At 38.6% G+C, this 25,036-nt stretch overlaps 1 protein-coding gene across 7 annotated transcripts in view; it reads left to right on the top strand.

Moving 5' to 3' along the window:
• The window catches only part of Fars2 (phenylalanyl-tRNA synthetase 2, mitochondrial), a 367,213-nt gene that overhangs the window by 55,435 nt on the left and 286,742 nt on the right, over positions 1–25,036 (top strand). For 5 of the 7 annotated variants that reach the window (XM_048348569.1, XM_048348572.1, XM_048348568.1 and 2 more), the window contains one exon: positions 9,599–9,730. The exons of the other annotated variants lie outside the window; for them this stretch is intronic. In XM_048348569.1, the coding sequence (XP_048204526.1) occupies positions 9,599–9,730 (132 nt within the window). The remainder of the gene's footprint in view (positions 1–9,598; positions 9,731–25,036) is intronic. 7 annotated transcript variants of the gene reach the window in all.

The raw sequence follows: 25,036 nt of genomic DNA, 5'->3' as shown, positions 1-25,036 counted from the left end.
CACTCCTTCCATAGTTCTACCTCCCATCCATACCCTCAAGTTACATAGTTCAGTTTTTTATACAGTGTGTATTGAATATAATGACTGCATTTGCTCACCCTTCCTCCCTCAATTCCTGTGCCTCCCTTTTACCCTCTCCTTCATACATATTTCTACTTCCTGATATTCACTTTGATAAACAGAATATTAACAGAATATTGTTCAGAGGAGTTTATCCTAAGTATGCCATCTTTTACTCAATTTGTGTGTATAGCATAGATCCCGCTATGTTTTGATGCATGTTTGTATGTTAGATCTAACTTTCACATATGAGAGAAAACATGCTGTTTGTCTCTCTGAGCCTTACTTGCTTCACTTAACATATTTTTTTCTAGCTCCATCCATTTCCTTGTAATGATTTAATGTCAATCTTTTTAATGGGTGAATAAAAATCTATTGTGTATATGTACCACACTTTCTTGATTCACTCATTTGTTGTAGGGCATTTGGGCTGTTTTCATAACATGGGTATTGTGAATAGTGTGGCAATGATCATGATTACACAAGTGTTTTTCTGTATCTTGACTTGTAATGCTCTGGGTAGATGCCTAAGAGTGTTATCACTGGATTACAGTAGAGTTCTATGTTTAAACATTCTGTATTTTCATAAGCAACATTGAGACAACAAGATAGTAACTTATCTGAAGTCATTAAAGAAAAACTGGTGAATCTGTGATGAGTGGAGGGTCTGTGATACATTGCCGGCCCATCTCAGTCTTTATAACCATATTGGTGAGTTTATGTGTGAGGCTTCTGTCTACAAGGTTTGTCTGTGTACCCTATAGGGCTCTGACAGTTATTTCCTTTGAGCATTCAATGGAGAGGACCTTTGGGACCCAAAGAACCAATGCTGTGCTTTATCCCCCAAATATTATGTTGTTAGGATATCTCATCTGCTGCATAAGTAGCAGGAAGAATATACTGTATACTAGTGCCTATGAGCCCACACCAGGTTTAGAATGAGGGGCAATGAAATTATGCCAATGACCATTTCTAACGTCATTATGAGATGGACAAATCATACTTTCTTAAGATCCAGCTCCTAAAGAAAAGGATTCTGTATAGAGGGATCCAAGGACAATAACTGAAAACACTACTCTCTCCAAGTAGCTGGAGACTGGAAGCCATGGAATCAGTTTAATCATTGTCCATGGTGGGGGCCATGCTAGCCTTTGATTTCCCCCATTACTTTGTATATGTCTTAACAGAGAGTTGTGGCTAAAATAATACTAACATCTTCTAGTATGTGCTTGGGGGGTTCCATACCAGAGGATTTTTATTATCTTTTGCAAGAGGAGAAAGAAGGGTGTTTAGCCTTTACTTTGTAGAGGGGAAGATTACCAATCTATAGCACTGGACTCTGGGGGTTGTAGTTATGTGGACCAATAGGAAATATGCGGTATACTGAAGAGTCAAAATGGTGGCTGTACCAGGTTTGTAAGAAGGCCCTAGATGGGCATGGAGGGTAAGTCATGAATGATTTCATGCTACTTGTGAAATAGTTTTGAAGATGGCATCAATATTCATATTCCCTCATGGATGCCTTTGGCCTTAAATGTGCCTTCTTTGTAATTCCAATGGCATGTTGCTAGATCAGAAAGATGCACTTTTCCTTTTCTGTGAGAGAGATGAGCGAAATTATTAGATAGCAAGGGCTTAGGAGAGCAGCAGAACCTTGGGCGTCTTGTACATAGGTGCCCAAATGTTGCAGTACCTACAGCAGCTGCCTAAAGGGGCCAAATGAATGGTCTTTTATCAGCAGTTTTCTGGTTTTTCATCTGAGACCTGGCCTCTAGTTTGACTCTCACTAATTATTAGCTCTATATTTTTGCTTCTATGGAAAGCATTGATTTAATGGTAGTATGAACTGTTGTGTAACATCTCTAAGGATAGTTTGACATTATTTAGTATTTATTATACTTACAAAAGCATTCACTCTGGTTCAAAAGAGTATTTTTGTTGCAGCATTGCATTCAATAATAAAATGTGGGGTAGTCTCATAGTCTATGTTGGTCAGGGACTTATATAAATGTGGGATAGGCACATAGTGAAACAATTTGTAAGAAAAGAAATGAAATACTCTGTGTATTAAGGTGGGTAGGAGGTAGAATAGGATGGCACCTTATTGATAGCCACAGTTAGAAAGACTTCTCAAGAGGCAAGGATTGTGGGAAATGACTACTCATCCACCCACCTGTCCATTCTGAACCATGCCACTAGTTGGTCTTGCCTGGTGCAGAGGTGTGAAACTTGTACATTGGTGGGTGATGCTGCAGACTTTCCATGGCCCTTGAACTGCGATCCTCAGTCTCTACCTTCTAAGTGTTACTTTGTGAGCTACCACACCTGTCTAAATTTCTCTTCTGTCAATCTATAATAGAAAAAGGGAAATATTGTACTATCATTGCAGACAAAAATCAATTGATCCTCGTTTGTATAGTGGTGAGTATCCCTGCCTGTCATGCGGGAGACCGGGATTCAATTCCCCGATGGGGAGCCACAGTTTGATAATTTAAAAAAAAAAAATATATATATATATATATATATATATATGCAATTGACACTTGTCACAGACACCAGGTAATTGAGAAAAAGGTTAAACTAGAGAAAAGGGAGAAATTTACCCTCTGCTATGGAATTTGATCAGTGGAGAAGTCCCTGTGTCTTTTTTTTTTTTTGTCAGTCCTGGGGCTTGAACTCAGGGCCTGAGCACTATCCCTGGCTTCTTTTTTGCTCAAGGCTAGAACTCTGCCACTTAGCCACAGCACCACCTCTGGCTTTTTCTATATATGTGGTGCTGAGGAATCAAAGCCAGGGCTTCATATATACGAGGCAGGTACTCTACCACTAGGCCATATTCCCAGCCTTCCTGTGTCTTTATTCCATTTCTATCTGATGTTCGATCAATGGACAGGGAATTATGTATTAATTGTCAAGGTCAGGTTTTAATGTTGAATAGACCTGTTTTTTTTGGCCCAGTTATCTGTTAGCTATGTGACTGGGCATAATACTTCATCAGTGCAGTAATTTTTCCCCTATCTGTAGGAGACGTAGAGGCCTAATAAGTGCTCAGCGTATAGAAGCAGTGGTTTGTTACTATTTTGGTTTGTTGTACATTCTGGTTTCCATGGGATTTAAGATTTTGATAGTAGATCTGGGATGTAGCTCAGTGGCAAAGCACTTGCCTAGCAAGTGGAACAACATGGGTTTGAGCCCAATCATCAAAAAAGAAAAGCCCCTCCCCCGAAAATACAGTTAAAAAAACACCCCCCTCCCCAGAAGAATATATAGCTTTGTGTAAGTGTGTGTGTGTGTGTGTGTGTGTGTGTGTGTGTGTGTGTCCTGTTTGAACTCAGGGCCTCGGTGCTGTCCTTGAGCTTCTTTTGTTGAAGCCTACACTCTACTACTTAAATCACAGCTCTACTTTTGGCTTTTTTGCTAGTTAATTGGAGATAAGAGTCTCTTGGACTTTCCTGCCCTGGATGGCCTTGAACCATGGTCCTCTGATCTTAGCCTCTTGAGTAGCTTGGATTATAGGTGTGAAACGCCAGCACCTGGCTAGCATTTTTAATTCTCTGGAGGGAGAGGAAAATTGTTGCTATGGAGAAGTGGATATTCATTCAGAGATGTGAAACAGTCTTTGATTTTATGTAGATAGCTGTTGACTGATGAACTTCCTTTGTCTTCCCATTCCATCCATAGGCTCTTGTAATTAAACTTGGAACTTCTCAGAATTTTTCTTTAGTCAAGTGATATGCAAATTTGAAGTTTCTTTAGTCCTGGCCCACCCCCACCACACTTGACATTGTTTTTTTTTTCCTCAAATTTTTTATATCAAACTGATGTACAGAGAGGTTCCAGTTTCATACGTTAGACATTGGATACATTTCTTGTACTGTTTGTTACCTCCTCCCTCATTCCCCTCTCCCTTTTCCCCCTTTCCCTTTCCCCCCATGAGGTGTTCAGTTCACTTACACCGAACAGTTTTGCAAGTATTGCTTTTGTAGTTGTTTGTCTTTTTTTACCCCGTGTCTCTCGATTTTGATATTCCCTTTCAATTTTCGAGTTCTAATACCAGTATACACGATTTCCAATATACTCAGATAAGATACAGAGATAGTGTAGGTACAACCACAGGAAGGGGATACAAGAAGATAGTCAATAAAAGAAGCTACAGATACACATGTGACGTTGAAAGTAGTTACAACAGGGATATAACAATCGTTTCCATAACATGGAGTTCATTTCACTTAGCATCATCTTATGGGATCCATAAGGGTATAGCTATTGGGCTCTTGTGATCCTCTGCTGTAACTTGTCTAAACCTGTGCTAATTATTCCCAATAAGGGAGACCATAGAGTCCATGTTTCTTTGGGTCTGGCTCACTTCACTTAGTATAATTTTTTCCAAGTCCTTCCATTTCCTTACAAATGGGGAAATGTCATTCTTTCTGATAGAGGCATAAAATTCCATTGTGTATATGTACCACATTTTCCTGATCCATTCATCTACTGAGGGGCATCTGGGTTGGTTCCAGATTCTAGATATGACAAATTATGCTGCGATGAACATTGTTGTGCTGGTGCCTTTACTGTGATTTTGTTTGTGGTTTTTTTGGATAGATACCCAAAAGTGGGGCTGCTGGTTCATAGGGAAGTTCTATGTTTAGCCTTCTGAGGAATCTCCATACTGCTTGCCAGAGTGGCTGAACCAGTTTACATTCCCACCAACAATGAAGTAGGGTTCCCTTTTGGCCACATCCCCTCCAACAATTGTTATTGTTAGTTTTCTTTCTTTTTTTTTTTTTGTTGCCTAAATATTTATTGCTATGATGGTTGCCAAATGTGTTTTCTAATTTCATCCTCTTCTCTCTATAGTAGTTGTTTCTCCTTCCCCTTTATTTATTATGCATGTATTAATTCATTCCTATTTTACTCAGATGGTTTTCTTGATATATGACATTCTTACTGGGGTGAGATGGAATCTCAGTGGTGTTTTGATTTGCATTTCTTTTATGGCCAGTGATGTAGAGCACTTTTTCCTATGTCTCCTGGCCATTCTCATTTCTTCATCAGAGAAGTCTCTGTAAGTCTTTAGCCCACTTTATGAGGGGGCTATTGGTTCTTTGCGGTTTTGTTCTGGAGAAATTTAATTTTTTTAGTTCTGCATATATTTTAGATATGAGGCCTTTGTCCTTTGAATGGCCAGTAAAGATCTTCTCCCAGTCTGTGGGCTTTCTGTTTATCTTGTGAGCTATGTCCTTTGCCCTGCAGAAGCTCTGCAGTTTGATGCAGTCCCATTTGACCAACCTTTCTTTGATTTGTAGCCTTTCTGGGTCTTTGTTAAGGAAGTTCCGTCTTGCGCCAAGTAGCCCAAGTGTTTCTCCTACTCCTTCCTTTAGTGTTTTCAGGGTGTCTGTTTTGATTTCAAGATCTATAATCCATTTGGAATTGATTTTGATGTAGGGTGATATATAAAGATCTAGTTTTTTTTTGGTGCATGTGTTGAACCAGTTTTGCCAGCACCATTTGTTAAAGAGGCTATCTTTCATCCAAACTATTGTTTTAGCTCCTTTATCAAAGATTAAGTAGGCGTAGTTCTGTGGGTTCGTTTCTGGGACTTCAATTCTGTTCTATTGGTCTTCAGGCCTGTTCTGGTGCCAATGCCAAGCTGTTTTTATTACTATAGCTTTATAATACATCTTGAAGTTGGGTATTGTAATTGCTCTAGCACTCTTCTTTCTGCTTAGGATTGTTTTTGTTATTCTAGGTCTTTTATTGTTCCATATGAATTTCTGGATTGCTTCCTCTATTTCATTAAAGAATGGTGTTGGGATATTAATGGGTATTGCATTGAATTTGTAGATAGCCTTTGGCAATATTGCCATTTTGATTATATTAATCCTCCCAATCCATGGGAGGTTTTTCCATTTTCTTAGTTCTGACTTAATTTCGTTTTTCAAGCTTTTAAACTTCTCATGAAAGAGGTCTTTCACTTCTTTGGTTAAGGTTATTCCTAGGTATTTTATGTTTTTGGGGGCTATTGCAAAGGGAGTTGCTTTCCTGATTTCAGCCTCGGTCTTCGAGTCGTTAGCATAGGGAAAGGCTGTTGATTTTTGAGGGTCTATTTTATATCCTGCAACTTTGCCAAAGTTTTGGATCAGCTCTAGTAGCTAAGATCATGACATCTGCGAAGAGAGAATGTTTAACTTCATCTTTTCCTATTTGGATCCCCTTTATATTTTCTTCTTGCCTAATTGCTCTGGCTAGGATTCTAGTACTATGTTGAAGAGCAAGGGAGAGAGTGGACATCCCTGCCTTGTTCCTGATTTTAAAGGGAATGGCTTTAGTTTTTCACCATTTAGAGTTATGCTTGCTGTTGGTTTGTCATAGACTGCCTTGATTATATTCAGGAATGTTCCTTGGAATCCCTGTTTTTCCAGGGCTTTTAGCATAAATGGGTGCTGGATTTTATCTAACGCTTTTTCCGCATCCAGAGATAAAACCATGTGGTTCTTTACCTTGCTCCGTTTGATGTGGTGGATTACATTAATTGACTTGCGTCTATTAAACTAACTTTGCATCCCTGGGATGAATCCAGTTTGATCATGGTGTATGATTTTTTTGATGACCTGTTCAAGTCGATTGGCCAGAATTTTGTTGAGAATTTTTGTGTCTATGTTCATCAGGGAAATCGGTCTATAGTCCTTTTTCCATGATGAGTCCCTGCCTGTTTTTGGGATGAGGGTTATACTGGCTTCATAGAATGTGTCTGGTAGTGAACTTGCTCTTTCAATTTCATTGAAGAGTTTGAGAAATATTGGTGTGAGTTCTGTTTTGAAGGCCTTGTAGAATTCTGCAGTGAATCCGTCTGGACCTGGGCTTTTCTTGGATGGGAGATCATTTATTGCAGTTTCTATTTCAATACTGGATATCGGTCTGTTTAGAAGGTTCAAATTTTTATGGTTGAGTTTGGGATATGAATTTTTTTCTAGGAAATCATCCATTTCTTCCAAGTTCTCGAATTTGTTGGCATAAAGGTTTGCAAAATAGTCCCTTATTATTTTCTGAATTTCGGTTATTTCTGTGGTGATGTTACCTTGTTTATTTGAGTGTGCTGCCTTCTTTTTTTGGTCAGGGTTGCCAGGGGTCTGTCTATCTTGTTGATTTTTTTCAAAGAACCAACTCTTTGTTTTGTTGATTCTTCCGATGGTTTTTTCTTTTCTAATTGATTTAATTCTGTTTTGATTTTAATTATTTGCTTCCATCTGTTGACTTGGGGTTTGGCTTGTTGTTCTCTTTCAACGAAATTAAGGTGCTTCCTGAAATTATTGAGTTGCTGTTTCTCCAGTTTGTTGATGTATGCACTCAGAGGTATAAATTTTCCTGAGTACTGCCTTTGCTGTGTCCAAGGAGCTGGTACTTTGTGTCCTCATCTTGGATGAATTCCATAAACATTTGAATTTCCGTTTTAATTTCTTCAATGACCCACTGATGGTTCAGCAGTGTGTTATTTAGTCTCCATGAATTGTAGGATTTTCTTTGGTGGCTGTTTGAGTTGAGCTCTAATTTTATTCCATTGTGGTCTGAGAGAATGCAGGGAATGGTTTTGATACTTCTGAATTTGTACAGATTTTCTTTGTGCCCCAAGATGTGATCTATTTTGGAGAATGTTCAATGTGCTGCAGAGAAGAATGTGTATTCTGTTGTTGCTGGGTGGAATATTCTGTAGATGACGGTTATGTCTAGTTGGTCTATGGAATTATTTAGTTCTGTGATTTCTTTGTTCAGTTTTTGGTGTGTTGATCTGTCCAGAGGTGATAGTGGAGTGTTAAAGTCCCCAACTATCAATGTGTTTGAGTCTATGAGTGTTTTTAGAGTCAGTAGTGTTTGTTTGATGAAGTTGGGTGCTCCTGCATTTGGTGTGTAGATATTTAGAATGGTTATATCTTCCTGTAGGAGAGATCCCTTTACTAGAAGTTTACTAAAAAGTTTACTAAACTTTTTTAAAAAGTTTAAGATATGTTTGAAAAGAAAAAAAAATGGAGTCCTTTGTTTGGGTGGTCTTTCCCCAGTCTCTGTTTTCCTTGAGATGGTCTGCAGTCTATTTTCCTGATTGGCTGGTTTGACTTGCTATCAGTTTGCAGGAGGTGGGTCTGTTCTGACCCTTCTCCCCTGTTGGTACAATCCTGGGTCTCTGTGGTTCGCACAGCTTGCAGGTAGGCCTTGGGCATCCCCTGTAGATGGGGACGTGAACAGTCTCGGGAACCGTGGCTCCTCTGTCTGCTGTGGGGCCGCGGGATTTAATGCCTGGCTTTGAATAGGCTATGGACTCAGTAGGGCGGGGCACCTCTGGCCTGGTTTACCAGGCTGAGAGTTGCTTTCCTGGGGGAGGTTCCTCCCTCCTCAGTGGGGCGGCCGCCTGGCGGAGCTGGCTATGGAATTCACCTCCGTTTTTGGCTGGGAATTGGGCTTTCTCTGTGATGGGATCGTTTATCTGTCTCAGGACCTGTTTGTTCCCCAGTCTGGTGTTTCAATGCCGCCGGTAGCTGCTCACTGCTTTTGTTTTGAATTTAGAAATTCCGGCGGGCAGGGTGGGGCACCTCTGGCTAAGCCACGGCCCAGGATAAGCCTCCTACCTGGGCAGGGGGTGTTCTCCTGGGCGGAGCTGGCTCTCACTGGTCGGTCCTTCTTGCCCTTTTCAACGATGGCCCCTTTGTCCTCATTTTCCCCAGGCCCGCTTTAGTATCATTCTGGTCTGACCCTATGCCAGTGTCATAGATGGCGCTTTGCTCTGGTGGTGGAGGAAGGGCTACCTTCCAGAAGCTGCTCTGTGGGCGCGCATGAGAATATCTTTCGTGGGATACTCAGGCTTTCTCTGCGATTTCCGCCCGTCCGTGTTCAGCCGCTGTCTGGAGGATTTCTACTTGGTCTATGCTGTGTGCTTTAGCCGCGTGGAGTGAGGGTTGCTATGCTGGGCGCTGTGCTGGTGCTGGCACTGGTGCGGCGGCGGGATGCCGTCTGGAGCTCAGATGTGTGTTTTCAGAGAAGCAAAGTCGATTTTTCCTTCCTGGCCACAATCCCTATACTGTTAGAACTTACTCTGGCTGTCTTTCTAGGAGTAAAAGTTTCTATGGGGTGAGAAAACTGCGATGTCGGAGGGAGCTCAGCTAGGGCTCTGCTGCTCCTCTGCCGTCTTCCCGGAAGTTCCTAGTCCTGATATTCTGTTGTTGTCATTTATAGAAACTAACAGAATTATCTGCTTTCTCCAAATCATGGCCTAATCTTTCCTCTGCCATGTGGTTTCAAGGAATTGACAGGTGATTTGATTTGTTTTAGAAAGCACTGGAACAACACAAGTGTTTTGCGCATTAGAAAAGACATTAGAAAAGACTTTTCATAAGTTTTAGATTTATTGCCTCACCTAACGTTGCAAATTAGTTTATTTCTTTTACTCAGAGTGTAGTGATTGGTATCATTAGCTGTAGGTTAAGTTTGATTACAAGAAAGTGTAGACTGCCTTGTAATAATATTTGTTTTTCCTTTGGTATCTCTGCAGGGCTGGAGATAAGATGGGTGGACTGCTATTTCCCTTTTACTCATCCTTCCTTCGAGATGGAGATCAACTTCCATGGAGAATGGCTAGAAGTTCTTGGCTGTGGCGTGATGGAACAGCAATTAGTCAATTCAGGTAGAAAAGGATCCTTAATTTTGTTGACAGGCTGACCCAAGGGATTCTCTCTTCTCCTACAGTCTCATTTGTTAGTCCATCACAGCATGTACATATCCCTCTAGATATAGCTTTCCTGGTCTCTCATCGTTGGCACTAGGTTCATATCTGACTGAGCTGGGGAAGAACTTATTTGACACGTCTAATTTGAAAAGATATCTTGTCTTTGGAGCTTTTCCTTGTCAGCCTAGGCCACTTTGGTTATGTCTTGTGGTTTTATATCTGTTGATATGTTGTTGTTGCTTTGCACTTGCCCCAAAGTTGTGCAATCCATATCATCAAGCACAATTTGTCTTTCAAACTATTTAAGAAGAAATCTAATTAATAATTTTTTTGTTCTTGTTGTATTCAGTGAATTCCTCCAATTCAACAGGTATTCTATAAATAAAGCACATTATAACAGTCCTTGGGCTCACAATTCTTAGTTGTACTCCACCCTCAATGTAGGCAGTACCATCAATTAAGGCTAAGTGGAAATACAAGGTTACCGATTAAATTCTACCCCTTTCTGTAGGTACTTGAGAAAGATCTTTTCAAGTCCTGCTCCTCTTTTTGCAGGACCTTTGCTTAATAAAAACAAAAATGGTAGCATCTAAACTTAAGTTCAAAACTGTGAGGTTCTTTAAACATCTTTATATGAATTTAATTTAACAACTTTCTTTGGAGTTTAAATTCTTGAGGAAAAGTCCAGAAATTAACATTTCAGTTCAGTTTGTAAGTAGTAAGCACCAAGTGGAGAGGTATAAGTATGGGCTGTCCGAGTGGCCTCTGTCTAATGGACATTTGCTGTGTGACCAAGATACTTAGGTAGGCTGTGGATTGTGGCATGGTACCTGTTCATGGGTTAGGGAATGATGTGAAGTAAGACTAAAGAGAAAGAGAAGTGTGAAGTGTAGGAGTTGTGATCCCTGAGCTGAGACAGATCCCTGATGTCCTTTGCTTACTCTCAACTCCTAATGAGTACTGCTTTACTTGCTACAGTCACTGAGGTCACTTGAGTCAATCACTGAGGTCATGGGTTTTGCAGAAGAGACTTTTATTCACAAGGTGTTAATAAATGTGAGGAAGCAGGAGCCCAATCTCAAATACATCTCCCTGAGGATGGGGCTCAGACGTATTCATGGAGTAAAGAAGTAGGGTGCTTTGAGGTGTAGGGAAAGGTGATTGCCAGCAGGGAAAGAGGACATAATCAGTGAACTTCTCATGCATGTTCAGTCTTTGTGGCTCTTCATAGGACATGTGTTTGGAAATGGTGGTGTTAGATCTAAGAACAGAGCTTTCAGTCTTCTGACATCAGAAGATCACTTACCTGATAACTAGACAAGTAAAAGGGTGATATTTCAACTAGTTGAGATAGAAAAGGCCTCCAAATTCCTGAGAAACTGCTTAAAAATGGTTACCATAGTAACCATACATAAGAGGGGTTATTGATAGCAAAACTAATGGGATTGTGCTGTTTAGCTTTGTGGTTTCTAAAACCAAGTGGAGCCACAGTGATGTTAAGATTTTTGCTCAGTTTTGCCATTAGGTCTTTTCTGTCTGCAGTCTTTAGATTTAATATACTTTTGAATACTATTGCATTCTGTTGAGTTAGATGAAGGGATTCCCAGCATAGGATCAAATGCTTCATGGATACTTTAAAATATTTAAAGAGTTGTTCTAGAGAAGGACAAGAGAACCCAAGAAAGATGATCAAGATTACTTAGGGCCTATGAACAGGAGTTGTGAGATGTGTACTTGGATGTGAGAAAGCCCATGGATTTTGTTACAACACTATTAGCAATAGCTGTTTGTCTTCAAATCAAGTTTTTGTGCTCTGTGACCTTTGTTGTCCTCAGAGTCCCATTTTAAAGATCAATTAGGTGACACATATCAGTAAGCATCCTGTAGAAATTAATAGCTGGTATTATAATGTTGTGACTCTTTCTAATAGCCATTTTCAATAGGGTTCTCTTAACAGGAAATGTTTTAACAGAGTATACAACAGATCATAATGGAACTAGTTACCTCTGTTGATTTGTAGTCATTCTTGTACCCATAATTCTAGAGTGAATGATTTTAAAGGGAAAACAGAAACATAAATAAAGAGCCAAAAGGAAAATCAGCTATACCTGTGCATGCGTTTCAATAGAAAACACAAAATACTGAGGCAAGTATGGTCTACTGAGTTGACCTCTGTGGTCTTTTTTGTTGTTGTTTGTTTTGTCTTTTTAAATACAAAAAATTTGTGTACTAGGCTTCCCCCTGAAGTGCGAAGGTGGCCAGATCTAAGAAGGAAGTAGCAATGATCAACTTAGGTATCATTTATAAATTATCTTGCATCTAAGTTTAGTCACACAGTAATTGATTGATTATCTAAAACAAGTTTTCAAGTCATTATTGCACATCAATGAGATAGGTGGTGTCATTACCTTCTTTTTTTTTTTTTTTTTGGCCAGTCCTGGGCCTTGGACTCAGGGCCTGAGCACTGTCCCTGGCTTCTTCCCGCTCAAGGCTAGCACTCTGCCACTTGAGCCACAGCGCCACTTCTGGCCGTTTTCTGTATATGTGGTGCTGGGGAATCGAACCTAGGGCCTCGTGTATCTGAGGCAGGCACTCTTGCCACTAGGCTATATCCCCAGCCCCGATCATTACCTTCTTTTTATCAAGGCTGAGAACAGTGATCCATATCTAATAGCTAGTGCTAGTTGAAGTTACTCATCTTTCTGACTATACTTAACTATGCTACAGTGTTGCCTTAAAATGGGAAGGTTTTGAAGTGGTTAAATTGATTTTAAACAAATCATTGTACCTAACATAGAATGAAGATCTGAAACAAATAGCAGCCAAAATTTAACTTGTTCATTAATTAGTTACCTCTTAAGTATGGCTAGGCCACCTTATGTGTTATCTCCTGTGATAAAGTTAATTAAAAGCATGAAATTAGATTGCCAGTTTAAAAAGTCAGAGAACACGTTTTACACATTGAAGTTGACTGTGGTATATTTTGTGCTTTTTGTGCATGAAATAAGGGTCTTCCAAGTGGCTTAAAGAGTTCTTCTTTCTTAATTTAAGTATCTTTAATATTACTTTGGGTTCCTTAGACTTAGTAATTGTGATGTGAGTATTTAGTGTTTCCCTGATGATTTGGATATCATCATCATCATCATCATCATCATCATTTTCCATGAGGAGGTATTTTGAAGACAGGACTGAGTCACATCCTCAAATACTACACGATTGTTTCCACTGGCATGACTATGGTTGCTTATACTGGTATATCGAGCAGAAACCTCTGAAACTATCACTAGGGATGACTATTGGCCATGATTGTGCTGGAAGGAATTTACCATTGAAACTATCACTAGGGATGACTATTGGCCATGATTGTGCTAGAAGGAATTTACCATTTGTTGAGTTTTCTTGAAGTTTAGAAGATTGTACATAGGCCAAAGAGGAAAAAGAAACAGAATCTGTGTCCTTACATCCTCATTATTTTTTTTTGAATGACTCATGGGAAACTGTTGCAAATGCATTTATGAACAGTTCCTATTTTTAAACAATCATTTATTTATTTGTCATATATTTATAGAAGTCTTTCTCAGGCTATAGGAAACTGGATAATCATTGCACTTTGAGAATATTACAGTACAGAGTCATAAAAACAGTGTCTACAGTGCTATGTAGTATTTGTAACAGGAAAGTGGGCAGAGTGAGGAGGTGCATTAGTGCCGGGCTCGGTTCGCCTCCCCTGGTGCGGGAATTAAGGCTCTGCTATGCTTCTAACAGCTCCCTTTCTCACCCTCTACCCTGGTCACCCGACCCGCAGGTAAGGCCAGGGTGGAGTGGGGGGCCCAGGAAAGACCTCAGGTGCACGCGGTCGTAGGAGATCACTTTACTTCCCTCCTTACCCGTGAAGAAAGCCAGGCGTACTCGGACCTCGGAGACGCTTCATGAGCAATCTGATTTATTAGGGTGGGGGCAAGGGCTAGTGGTAGAAATGGACGAGAGAGGGCAGATCGGCTAGGACACTGATACGCTACGAGCTTGCCATATGACCCCCTCATGAGCTAACATCACTCGGAAAGCGCCAGGCCAGGGGGAGACTGGGGGCGCATGGGCTGGCGAGAAAGTTTGGGGGCTGTTCACAAAACCGGTTCTTCTGGTTCCGGACCCAGAGAATTGTGGCCTGCTTCCGCATTCCCCAGGGCTGGGGGAAGGGTGGCTTCTCGGGCGCGCTCCCAATGCCCATCCCCCGTCAAGTCCAAAGGCTGGACCCCAACACATTAGAGTATTTTATACCAGATTAGGCTGATTGCTTCTCTCCATATGTGTGTGTCAATCTGTTTCCAGTCTTCCTCTCTTAGTAGCTAAGCTCTGTAGGCTTCTACGTGCACTTACATGGTTTAGTGTTACTGATCTAATTTGATAGGCTTTTAGGTGGCAAGACCCAAGGCTGCACCAAAGCATAGCATTTATTAGATGCAAATAGATATGCTGTTTATGGAATTAGTATCTTTTGTGTATAAGGCAGTGTGATAGACAAAGTGAAACTGCAAAGATGGGTAAGATAAGCATTTCCCTGAAAAACTTACTAAGACTGTAGCTCACTGCTACAATATGGATCTGGAATGTTCCTAAGAAATGCCCATTTTTGAAAGGCTTAGTCTTCACTATCAGCTATTAGAAGGTGGAATGGTTAAGAGGTAGGCCTTAGGTCACTGGGTCATGACCTTGAATTGGATATTGGGACTTTGCCCCTTTCTTGTCCATCTCTTTTCTTCCTGGATACCATGAGATTAAAAAAACAAAACTTCTATCTTGTACTCCCACTATGATATGCTGTTTTTTTTATAGGCCCCCAAATATGTAGTCTTTAGCTCAAAACAGTGAACCCCTTTTTAAGTTGATTATCAGGTATTGAGTGATAACAATGAAAAACTGGCTAAACTTGAGCAGGTTAGATTATATTATTACTGCATGGTCATACATATAAGTGCCTTTTGTGGTAGTATATTTTATGAGAAGAAAATGGGGAACTCTGTCCACATGCTGACCAGTGAAGACATTGTAGAGAATCTGCTTATTAATGTGGGCCTAAACAATGATTCTCAGATGTGTGAGGGCTAAATAATTTCATATTTACTCATACAATCATACCATCAGAGTTTGTAGATCTGGCATTGGTATTTGCATTTTGACCAAATACTCTAGGTAATTCTTTTTTCTAAATTTAATTTTATCATCAAGGTGATGTACAGAGGGGTCAGTTACATACATAACTATTAAGTACATTTCTTGTTATACTTGCTACTCTTGTTCTCATTTTTCTTCCCACCTTACTCCTCCCAACTCCCCCCCTCATCTCCCCCCCCCCCTGAATTATACAGTTAATTTCCAACATATTGTCTTATCAGCATTGCTACTGAAGTGGTGCTGTGGCTCAAGTGGTAGGGTGCTAGCCCTGAGCTGAAGAGCTCAGGGACAGCACCCAGGCCCAGAGTTCAAGCCCTACAACCAAAAAAATAAAAACTACCCTAGATAATTCTTATTAAGAGTTTCAACTCAGGCATGCTTTGAAAACCCTGCAATGAGGGGTATAGCTAAAGTACAATGAAATGAGCTTTGTTCAACTGTATAGTTTTATTAGTTTTTCTTTTTAACTGGTGTGAGAAGTCCCAGGATGTACTGTCCTCCAGTTTTATTTCATAGTGAAGTAGGTATCCACAGAGATGACCGGACACATCTTTAATAGTCTTGGTCTCACTGGATGGCCTGGTCATCCACATCCCTCCTGCCCTGCCTAGTTTCTTCAGTCATAAGATGCATGTCCTGCCAAGAATGGGACAAGATCTTCAGTCACTTCATGAACTCCTTTGTTTCTTCCCGTTGCATCTTCAGCTTCTTTGGACTCCTTATTTTGTGGTGGTCTCTGCTGCCTTCTAGTTCTGTCAGTGGTATGTGAGTGCAGCATGCGGTGCAAGGACTCATTGTCTGTGCATCCTGGTGGCAGCATAGCTCTAATTCAGGACAGCGGTCCAAGGTAGGCAGTAGATGGTAGCAGAAAATGTTGTTTGGTAGCAAAAAGCTCTCATATTTAAGGCGTCAGATTACCTGAGGTATGGGTTGATAAGTTGTTGACATTTGTATGCAACTGTGATCATAATCAAGATCATATTTTCATCTCCAACCAGTGTTTCTTCATGACTCTTTTGTAATCTGCTTCTTTATCCCACCCTGTCTTCAGGGCACCTCTGATACTGGCTGTCATTTTAGATTAGTTTGTCTTTTCTAATATATTATGCAATTAGTTTGTCTTTTCTAATATATTATGCAAATAGTATCATTATACAGTATTCATCCTTTACATTCAGCTTCTTTCAATCAACATACCAATGATTTGGAGATTGTTTTCCTTGTATGTACCTGTCAGTTTGTTTCAGATTGTTAATTTTAGAGTAGTGTTCAATTTTATAAACATACTCCAATTCGTATTTTCATTCATTTGTTGGTGGATATTTGGATTATTTCGAATCTGAGGCTATTAAATATGTAGCCACTATAGGTATTTCTGTGAATGCCTTTGTAGGAACATGTTTCTATTTCTTTTTTAAGAAGGAATCTGACTGGAATGTTCTATAGATGTCAATCACATCAAAGGAATTGCCTAGTACCATTGCTTTTATACCTAGTACAGTTTTTAGTCTCTGTAGTCTATCAATTACCCAGGAAGGAGTGTCTTCTACTATGATTATGGAGTTCTATATTCTGTCCTTTTAGTCTGTCAATTTTTTTTCCATTTTCTGAAACTATGTTATTCGGCACCTGCATTTTTATAGCTGTTGTGCTTTCCAGAGGAATCACCCTTTTTTTTCATTAGGAAATAATCACTTTTATGTCTGATAATTCTTTTTCTTGAAGTGTTTTATTTATTTTAAAATATCTATTTCAGCTTTATTGATTTTTCTCTGTAGTTATCTTACTATTATTACAGTTGTAAATATTATTTCACATACATTGGAACCCTCACTGTTTAGTATTATATTTTTTTAAACAGTATTATTCTTTTTAAGGAACTTAAGGATCAAGTAGTGTTCTTTTGTATTTATCTAATTATTTACCACTGTTCTTGCTCTTTTTTTCACTTTTGAAGATCCATGTTTGCTTCCAGTATTTTCTCCCTTCAGAATGAAAAATTTCCCTTGGTATTTCCTGTAGAGCACATCTGCTAGTGATGAGTTTGTTCCTGTTCTTTTATTTAAGCATGCCTTCCGCTCTTTATCATGAAGGATACTTTTACTGAATGTATAACCACTGAATGATGAATCTTTTTTTTCCACTGTAGCAATTTAAAGATATTTCATTGTCTTTTGCCGCTGTTTCTGAAGGAAAATATTTGTTTGTTTGTTTTAACCAGCATATACTGTGTTCTTATGTTTTAGCTATTTTCAAGATTTTTTTTTGCACGGGTAGTAAGACTTGAACTCAGAGACTTATGCTCTTTCTCTCTGACTCATGCTGTACCACTTGGACATAAGAATGTCAGATTTGTCCACCTAAGCTGTGTACAAACCTCGATCCTCAGCTCTCTTTTGAATGGCTGGGATCATGGGCACAAATTCACCAGTGCCCAGATCTTTCAGCATCTTTATTCTTTATCCTTGGTTTTCAGCAGTGTGATTTTGATGTTTCTAGGCATGGTACTCTTTATGTTTATCTAAATCTCATATTAGTTCTTTTTATTTTTGTCCCAGGAGACTCAGATTTGCTCTTTTTGGTATTTTTTTTTTGTCTTCACAGTTCTTGTTTTGTTTTCAAACTGTTTTTTTATTTTATTTTATTGGTCACCATGTTTTACTATGTACTCTATTACCTCCATTCTGCTGCTTTGGTTATAAAATGAGTTTTTTATTTCAGAAATCATTCATTTGTTTTAAAATTGGCATTTGATTTTGATTTGTAGTCTTCTCTTTCTTTTGAGAATAGCTTTATTTTCATTGATGCCAGGTATTTATTTTATATATATATATATGTCTACATGACAAAATAATTTGCTTTAAAGTATCTATATGTCTTGACATTGACATTGAATTACTGACATCTACCTGGTTCTTTTGTCAAATAATTGTACTGGGTGCTACACAGAGTAAAGGGGCCAGTGAGAATCCTAAGATTTCTGTTGATGTTTTTAATAGGTAAAGAGCTTACAGAAGACATGGACTTGTGTGATTTGCTTCCCTTGGACAGTGATTCAGATCTTGATATGAGTCTTTACTGGGCTGATTTGTGAACTTTGCTCATTACTATGGCAAAATACATGGTAGAAACTACTTTAGGAAGGAAGAATTTCTGAGCGTGGTCGATGTTTACTTGTCCCCGTGTGCTTGGACAGAATATCATGGCAACAGAAGTGTGTGGAGGAAGGGACTGTTCATCTTCTCGTAGATAGGAAGCAAAGAGAGGACAGGAAGGGGCCAAGAACCTGATCCACTAAGGACCTGTCCCCAGTGACCTACTTCCTCCAGGTAAGTTGCATCTCCTAAAGTTTATAGAAACTCCTGAAATAGTACCACCCGCTTGGGATCAAGCATTAAAACAGGATATATTCAAAACACAACACAGGATTACTGTAAAACTAGGAGAACTGACTCATCTCAGTTTAGTGCTCTCAGCTTTTGCTGGGCTGGCATGAGCCTGTGTTGTGCATGTGTTGCTCAGTGATTGGGCTGTTACTTGGCAGAGTGTTCACACATAGAATTTGAGCCTCTCCTTCTGGACTTTCTCTACCATTCAATTATCCCCTCCCATTCTAGGTCTTGCATACAGAGAGGTTTCTCTTTGAATTACTGGCCTGTGATGTTGTGTAGCTCTGCAGGTAGGGCCCACCTAAAAATCATGTGAGAAAAAAAAAAAAACATGTAGGAAATTTCACTGTGCATTACCTTTCCAGGTTTATGCTCTCCTGTATGCTTTTCCCATTTGCTCACTTTCTGGAGTACCCTCCTAGTTCTGTGTCCAATTCCAGAGATTTTAGTTGCAATTTGAGTGTGACTAGTCTACAGAGGGCTTATGTCCCATGGAGGAACTGAACTGTATACATTTCTTCCCTTATCTTCTCCTGTCCCTTTCTCTTGTTCTGTATCAACCTTTGCCTCTTTTTTTTTTCTTTAAAATATAAATCACACTCATCTGTATCAGTTTTGCATGCAAGTTTTGTCTGGTAGTTGCTCCTTGTGCTATTTTTAAGCTGTTAAGACCAGGAGCATTTGTTAAAATATTGGCATCGCTTATTTTCTCACTTTTCAGAATAGATAGTTATATAGAGGCTTTTATTCTACTATAAAATCAATCTACAATAATTGAAAATGTAAGTCTAGTATTAAAAAAGGAAGCAAAATAATTTCATGGTCATTTACATTACATTTTAAAAATTGTAGACATTTATATATAAAATTATCACATATATTAGTGTGTAATATATGTGTATATAAAATAAGATAGAATTCTACTTTGTGTTTTTGCATTTGTTTTTACAATGGAATATGATATGAGAAGCTTTTCATATTGACAAATATCTATGAGCATCATTATTGCTGCTTATGACCCCATCCATTGTGGTTACATCTGTGGTCACTCACATATTGATGAGTTGCTGATAGTTCAGTGTTTCTAGGTGTTCCTAAGCACTTAGTTCAGTATTTTCCTAGGTTAGTTTATAATGCATACTGCTGTATGTGTTTGGGTAGGAGAGAAATTGCCTTCAGTACTTAAAATAGGTGTTTCCCCACATCCTTAAGAGCAACACTGAACAGAATCACCTTATCATTTAATTTTGTGGGGAAGTAATTTTATACTTGCATTATTTTAAGTAACTTTTTTTCTGGTCAGTAATGTAGTTGAACATGTTTTCAGAAGTGTTTCGGCACAGTGTGTTTTCTGATGGCACTTGAAAAGGTAGAAGGATATATTCTGCATGTTTTCTTTTATTTTTCCAACTCAAATTATAACTTTATTCTCATTTCTATTAAGGCTTTTTATATGCCCACCGCTAACTTATCTTCCCTCTTTCTTTCCTCCTTTCCTTCCTGTGGGATAGCAATCTTCTGAATGTTATTATCTTGAGTTTCAGTTTTACTATTAGGTTATGAAGCAGAACATTCACCCTCTCCTATATTTTTACAAATGGAATCATACTGTAGATAATTGTACCAATTGTGACTCCCAGTACATCATAAAGTCACATATGTTGTCATTCAGAAGGCCTTAATTTAGTTGTTTTCAGTACTTAAATTCTATTAGGTGAATATGTTACTGCTTATTCATACATTTTAATAACCATTTGATTATTTGAAAAAGAGTTTCTGTTTTTGCTGAGCATTCTTGTACTACATTAATGTTTGTATATGTGTAATACTTTCTCTAAAATAAATTTTTAGAGCCCAACTTCTAAGTCTGTGCTTATAAACATCTTTAGCTTTAGAGTATCTCCAAGTTGTTTCTTAAAATAGTTTGCCTGTTTTACAATTTCTTGAGCCTTTACATGGAAGTTCATGTTGCCATACATCATTTTGAACCGTTGACTTCATTCAATTTATTTGATTAGTTGGTGAGTGTAAAATAGTTACTCAGTATGGTTTTTATTTGTATTTACCTGATTCCTGTTAAGGCTAAGCACATTTTTGTACATATATTGATTTGACATTTGTAGTTTTTCTTTTGCTTATTTTTAACTATGGTTTATTTTCTCATTTTCCTCTCCCCACCTACTTAAACACTTATCTTTCCCGCCTACCCCCATCTCCAAAAATACAGGGTCTTCCTGTAATCTAGGCTGGCCTCAAACTTGAGATCCTTCTGCCCCAACTTTTGAATTACTGGGATTACTGATGTGCACCACCATGCCTATCTCTATTTTGCTCATCTCTCTCTTTGTTTTAGTAGATTGGCAGGAACGTATACTTTTATTGGATAGTGATCATTTGCCATTTTTCTGTGTTACTATTCTCTAAGTTTGTGGCTTTGCTTTTCTATTTTTCTAAAATGGTCTTTCTTTTGAGTAGTGTTAGATTTCTTTACACCACATCATTCCCTGAAGCAGTCACTTCATCTAGAAATATGAGTGGGTGTAAGTTGACAAGTTCCATGAAGGCAACCCTTCTGCTTGTCATGCTTGATTCTAATAGTTTAAGTCTCTGATGTTATTGCTTTGTCATTCACCTTTTCAGCACTGGGATTCTAAATGTTTAATGACTTTCAGGCATCTAAGCTCTCTCTCTGGTGTTTTGTCAGATTTGGTCCCTCCCTCTGTGACAGTTTCTCTTGGCTGGAAAGGTGTGTTCCAGGATTCCCATTGAGCTTGTCTGACTAGGAAATGTAGCTCCGAGCTTGCCTGGGGACGCCAATTATACTACTTGTTCAGAACTGGGTGTATTTCCTGGTATATTTTTTTCACTCTTTCTAATCCTGCTTCTAATCCATACCACTCTTCAATATTTTTCTTCCTATCATAAAAGAAAAGGTTTTAGCACTGGTTTTAAATTACATGTACCTACATTTCTTCTGTTTTTGCAGCTGTTATATGTTGCCAATTGTTGGCTGTGTAATTTCTATACATAGAAAGTAGGGAGAGTCTGTCTTCTGAGAATATTCTTTTCAAAGCCTGAAGTTTTATATATTTGAGGACTATAAAAAATCATTGCCAGGGTCCTCTTTCCATTCCCATGAACTAAAAAGTACATTTCCAACTGATCTTTCTCCCATTGTATCTTGAACACTTGAAACACCGATGATACTGTTTAGTCATTGGCTTTGGCAACCCTAGGTGAGTTAGGCTATGCGTGTTCAAAAAAGAAGCATATAGAGAATAGTCGTTTTGGCTTGCTGAGATGGTCATTTCTTTTATGAGGCTCCAGTTTTGTTCCCAGTTTTTTGCTCTTCCCTAGTTCCAAGCACTTTTCTCTGTGACTGAAATACTTTCCAATGTACACGTGTGGGGGAAGGAAGGGTGGTAGAAGGGCTTGCTTTGTGACTGCATTGGCTAAAAAGATGTTAGCAGATGTGGTATAAAAAGAGACTTGAAATGAATTTTCCTTTTTTTGACTTACATTGTTATGTGATGAACATGCCTAGTACTTTGTGCTGGTTTCAGAATGGTGAGGAGCATGGCTTCAACCCTAGCCTGTAGGAACAACTGCCCCTTTGCTCCATAGATGCCTGGTGGTTGTTGAGTGCCACTAAGATTTTGTAGTGGTTTGGCCCTCAGCTGTTGCTAAATAAGTAAATGTGAATTATGGTTTATTCTGAGCTAACCAAGGGCTTTATAAGTATGCTTGGGATTCTTCCTGTATATTTTCATAGGACATTCAGGTAAAATCTCTTATTTCTTTTAAGTATTCTCTTCATCACCCTTTGTAGCTTAGTAGAGAAGGTGGTTGAAAACAACTTGACATTTAAACTTCTCTCCTACTGTAGAGAAGCCATTGAAATAGCTTGTCAGTGTTGTATTGGGAGGGAAAAGGAGGTACCATAAATCACATTGTCTTGTTTTTATCTATAAAGCTCCCCCTTATAAGGTTTTTGAAATGCTACATATGTAATATTATATTAGTCTGTGTATTTGAGTGTGTATCCTAAAGATTACATGAATGCACCCCCTGTCCCCAGCCAAATGTGTTAAGGCTTGATTCTCAGCCCATAGAGCTCTTGGTAGGTGGTGGAACTATTAAAAAGTAGAGACTGGTAGAAGGTTTTCTGGTCATTAGGGGCATCCTACCTTGAGGGGGATATTGAGACTTCAGCCCTTTTCTATTTTTTTCCTTTAGTTACTGACTACCACCAGGTGGGTAGGTTCTTCTATCTCTTCTTCCTATCATTATATGCTGCCTTGCCCTAAAACCAAAAGCAATGAGCCTAGTCAACCATGTATTGAAACTGCTGAAATGGAACCAAAACAAATCTTTCTTCTTTTTAAATTTGATTAAAAATGTGTTACAATGATGGAAAACTAACATATTTACTTCCCATATAACCTTTTTTATTTTAGTTTCAGCTGTCTGAATATAGCCAGTCTCAGGTAACTAAAATTTAAGCTTCATGTGGGCAGGGTGTCTTTTGGTTTGGGTTGTTGTTGTGTTCCCAGTTCCTAGAACCATGGCCGGACACAGTAGACATGCAGTACACATATGTGAAATGAATGATGGATACATGAGTATGGCCCATCTCCCTCATGCCAATGTTTGGTATCTAATGGCTCAAGGAAACTAAAATGTGTAAGAAAACTAGCCTACTTTCCTGGGCTTGTCCTTGGCTCTTTTTGCCGTCAGCTGCTCCCTGTTATTTCTAGTTAACGATGATGATATAGTGGAGGTACAGGGGTCTTAGAGTTAAAATCTAGCCCCAATCAGGCCTGGTCACTAGCGAGATTGGAAATCTTGGTCAAGTCTTATGAGTCTCAGTTTCTTCATCTATAAAATGAGTGACTTAAATCATAATTTCCAGATTTCCTTTTAACTTTCAAACCCTAGGATTTTGCCTCCTAAACAGCAAAGAGAATTTTACTATTAATCAAACCTTTAGAGGATTGCATTTTGTTTTATCGCACCACATAGAAAATTGAACACCAGCAGGATTTTGCTATTTGTTTATTTAATCTCTTTCCCCCCCCTTTAGAGAAATTCTCAGAATAAAAAGCTAGGATGCTCATATAATTGAATTGTATTTAAACTGTTTATGAAACTTACTTTATGGGATCACTGTAGCTTTGCAGGCAGGTAGTGATATGCTCCCAATGGCTCAATTTCATTTTCTCCCTTGTAAAAAGGCAATTTAGAAGTTTAGGAATTATTTATGGTACTGAGGGGATAAACACAATCTGCTAAGTACTTTTTTCTTGTGCCATTTTTCTCAAGGTTCACTTCTGTGTTTTAGGCTAGAAGCAGTGTCTTCATGAAAATGGTCATGTTATGTCCATGGAAGAAATAATATGGTGTGATTAGATAAAATTTATGCCAGATTTTTATACTTGATGTCCATCAAAAGTGAGAATTTCTATGCCAGATTTTTATATTGTGACTTTTAATTGTCATAATTCAGGAGTTGATTAGTATATTAGGTGTTCCAGACACACAAAGTAAGGAAAATGGTGGGTTGAAATGTTTATCAGTTTTTGTTTTTTTCTTGTCGACAGCATCTGAGTTAGAAAGAACTGGCGCTTCTAGTGAAGGATGGAGAAGTCTGCAGTTGATTCAATCTACCAAAGAATAGCCCTGTACAAAACATCTGTTTTGTGGAACACATCTCAAGGAGAGTGATGGAAATGCTCATCCACTGACAGGAATAGAATGAAGTATATTTGAGGAAGTAATGCCAATGTGTAATGAAATATAACAACATTTTTTTAACCCTACAGTATGTCTTTAATGTGAAAGGGAGCAGCTGGTATCAACATTAGTAACTTAGGACATCTATTTGGCATTATAGACTGTGGATCTCTGCAGATGTGGATTTGTGATCTTAGCAAGCATTAGGAAGGAAAAGCTCTCCATATCCATTATGTATACTTGAAATTTCTATTTATTAGAATCATCAATACTTCTCACTTTCCAGTCCTTCAACAGTGCTATATTAAGAATCTTTGTATCTTTGGATAATGGTTTCCCTCATTTGAATGTGCCTGTAAATCTACAAGTAAGCACACTGGATGGTAAAAGAGAAACAAATACACTGGGACATTTTATACAGCTCTCTAGGCATTCACACAGAGTGAGACCAAAGGAGGACATTTTTAGTATAGGATCACAAAGGTGCAATAGCTATACATGCATCTGATTGTATAAATTAATATTATTTTGAAATGAACTCAAAATGGAAATGAGGGTTTTTTTTCTCTTTGTTGCTGTTTTTGTTGTCTTTTCCATTGGTCTTGTTTGTTTATCTGTCTTTGGGAGGGTAAAGCAAGCACAGAAATGGTGGGACAAAAGGTGAACAAATGTAGCAGTGATACTTGCTAGACACTATCTTAAGATGAACTACACAACTTGTGGGTGAGGGACGGAGGGGAAAACTGGGAGAGAGATTGGTGATAATCTGACTTATGTAATTGTAATCCCTCTGTACATCACCTTTACAATAACAATAAATTAGAATAGAATAGAATAAAAATAGAAATAAAAATAGAATAGAATAGAATCTGTTTGGCAGGCCTTATGCTAAGTGTAGTACATGTAGGGGTTGATTTCTGCCTTTGAGGTACATTTAGTGGTAGAAACCTAAGATAAGCTACTGTATTCA

This window comes from Perognathus longimembris, chromosome 6 (genome assembly GCF_023159225.1).
Source record: "Perognathus longimembris pacificus isolate PPM17 chromosome 6, ASM2315922v1, whole genome shotgun sequence".
Lineage (NCBI taxonomy): Eukaryota > Metazoa > Chordata > Mammalia > Rodentia > Heteromyidae > Perognathus > Perognathus longimembris.
Note: the sequence above shows the minus strand (reverse complement) of the source record. Positions and strands in the feature narration are given on the sequence as shown.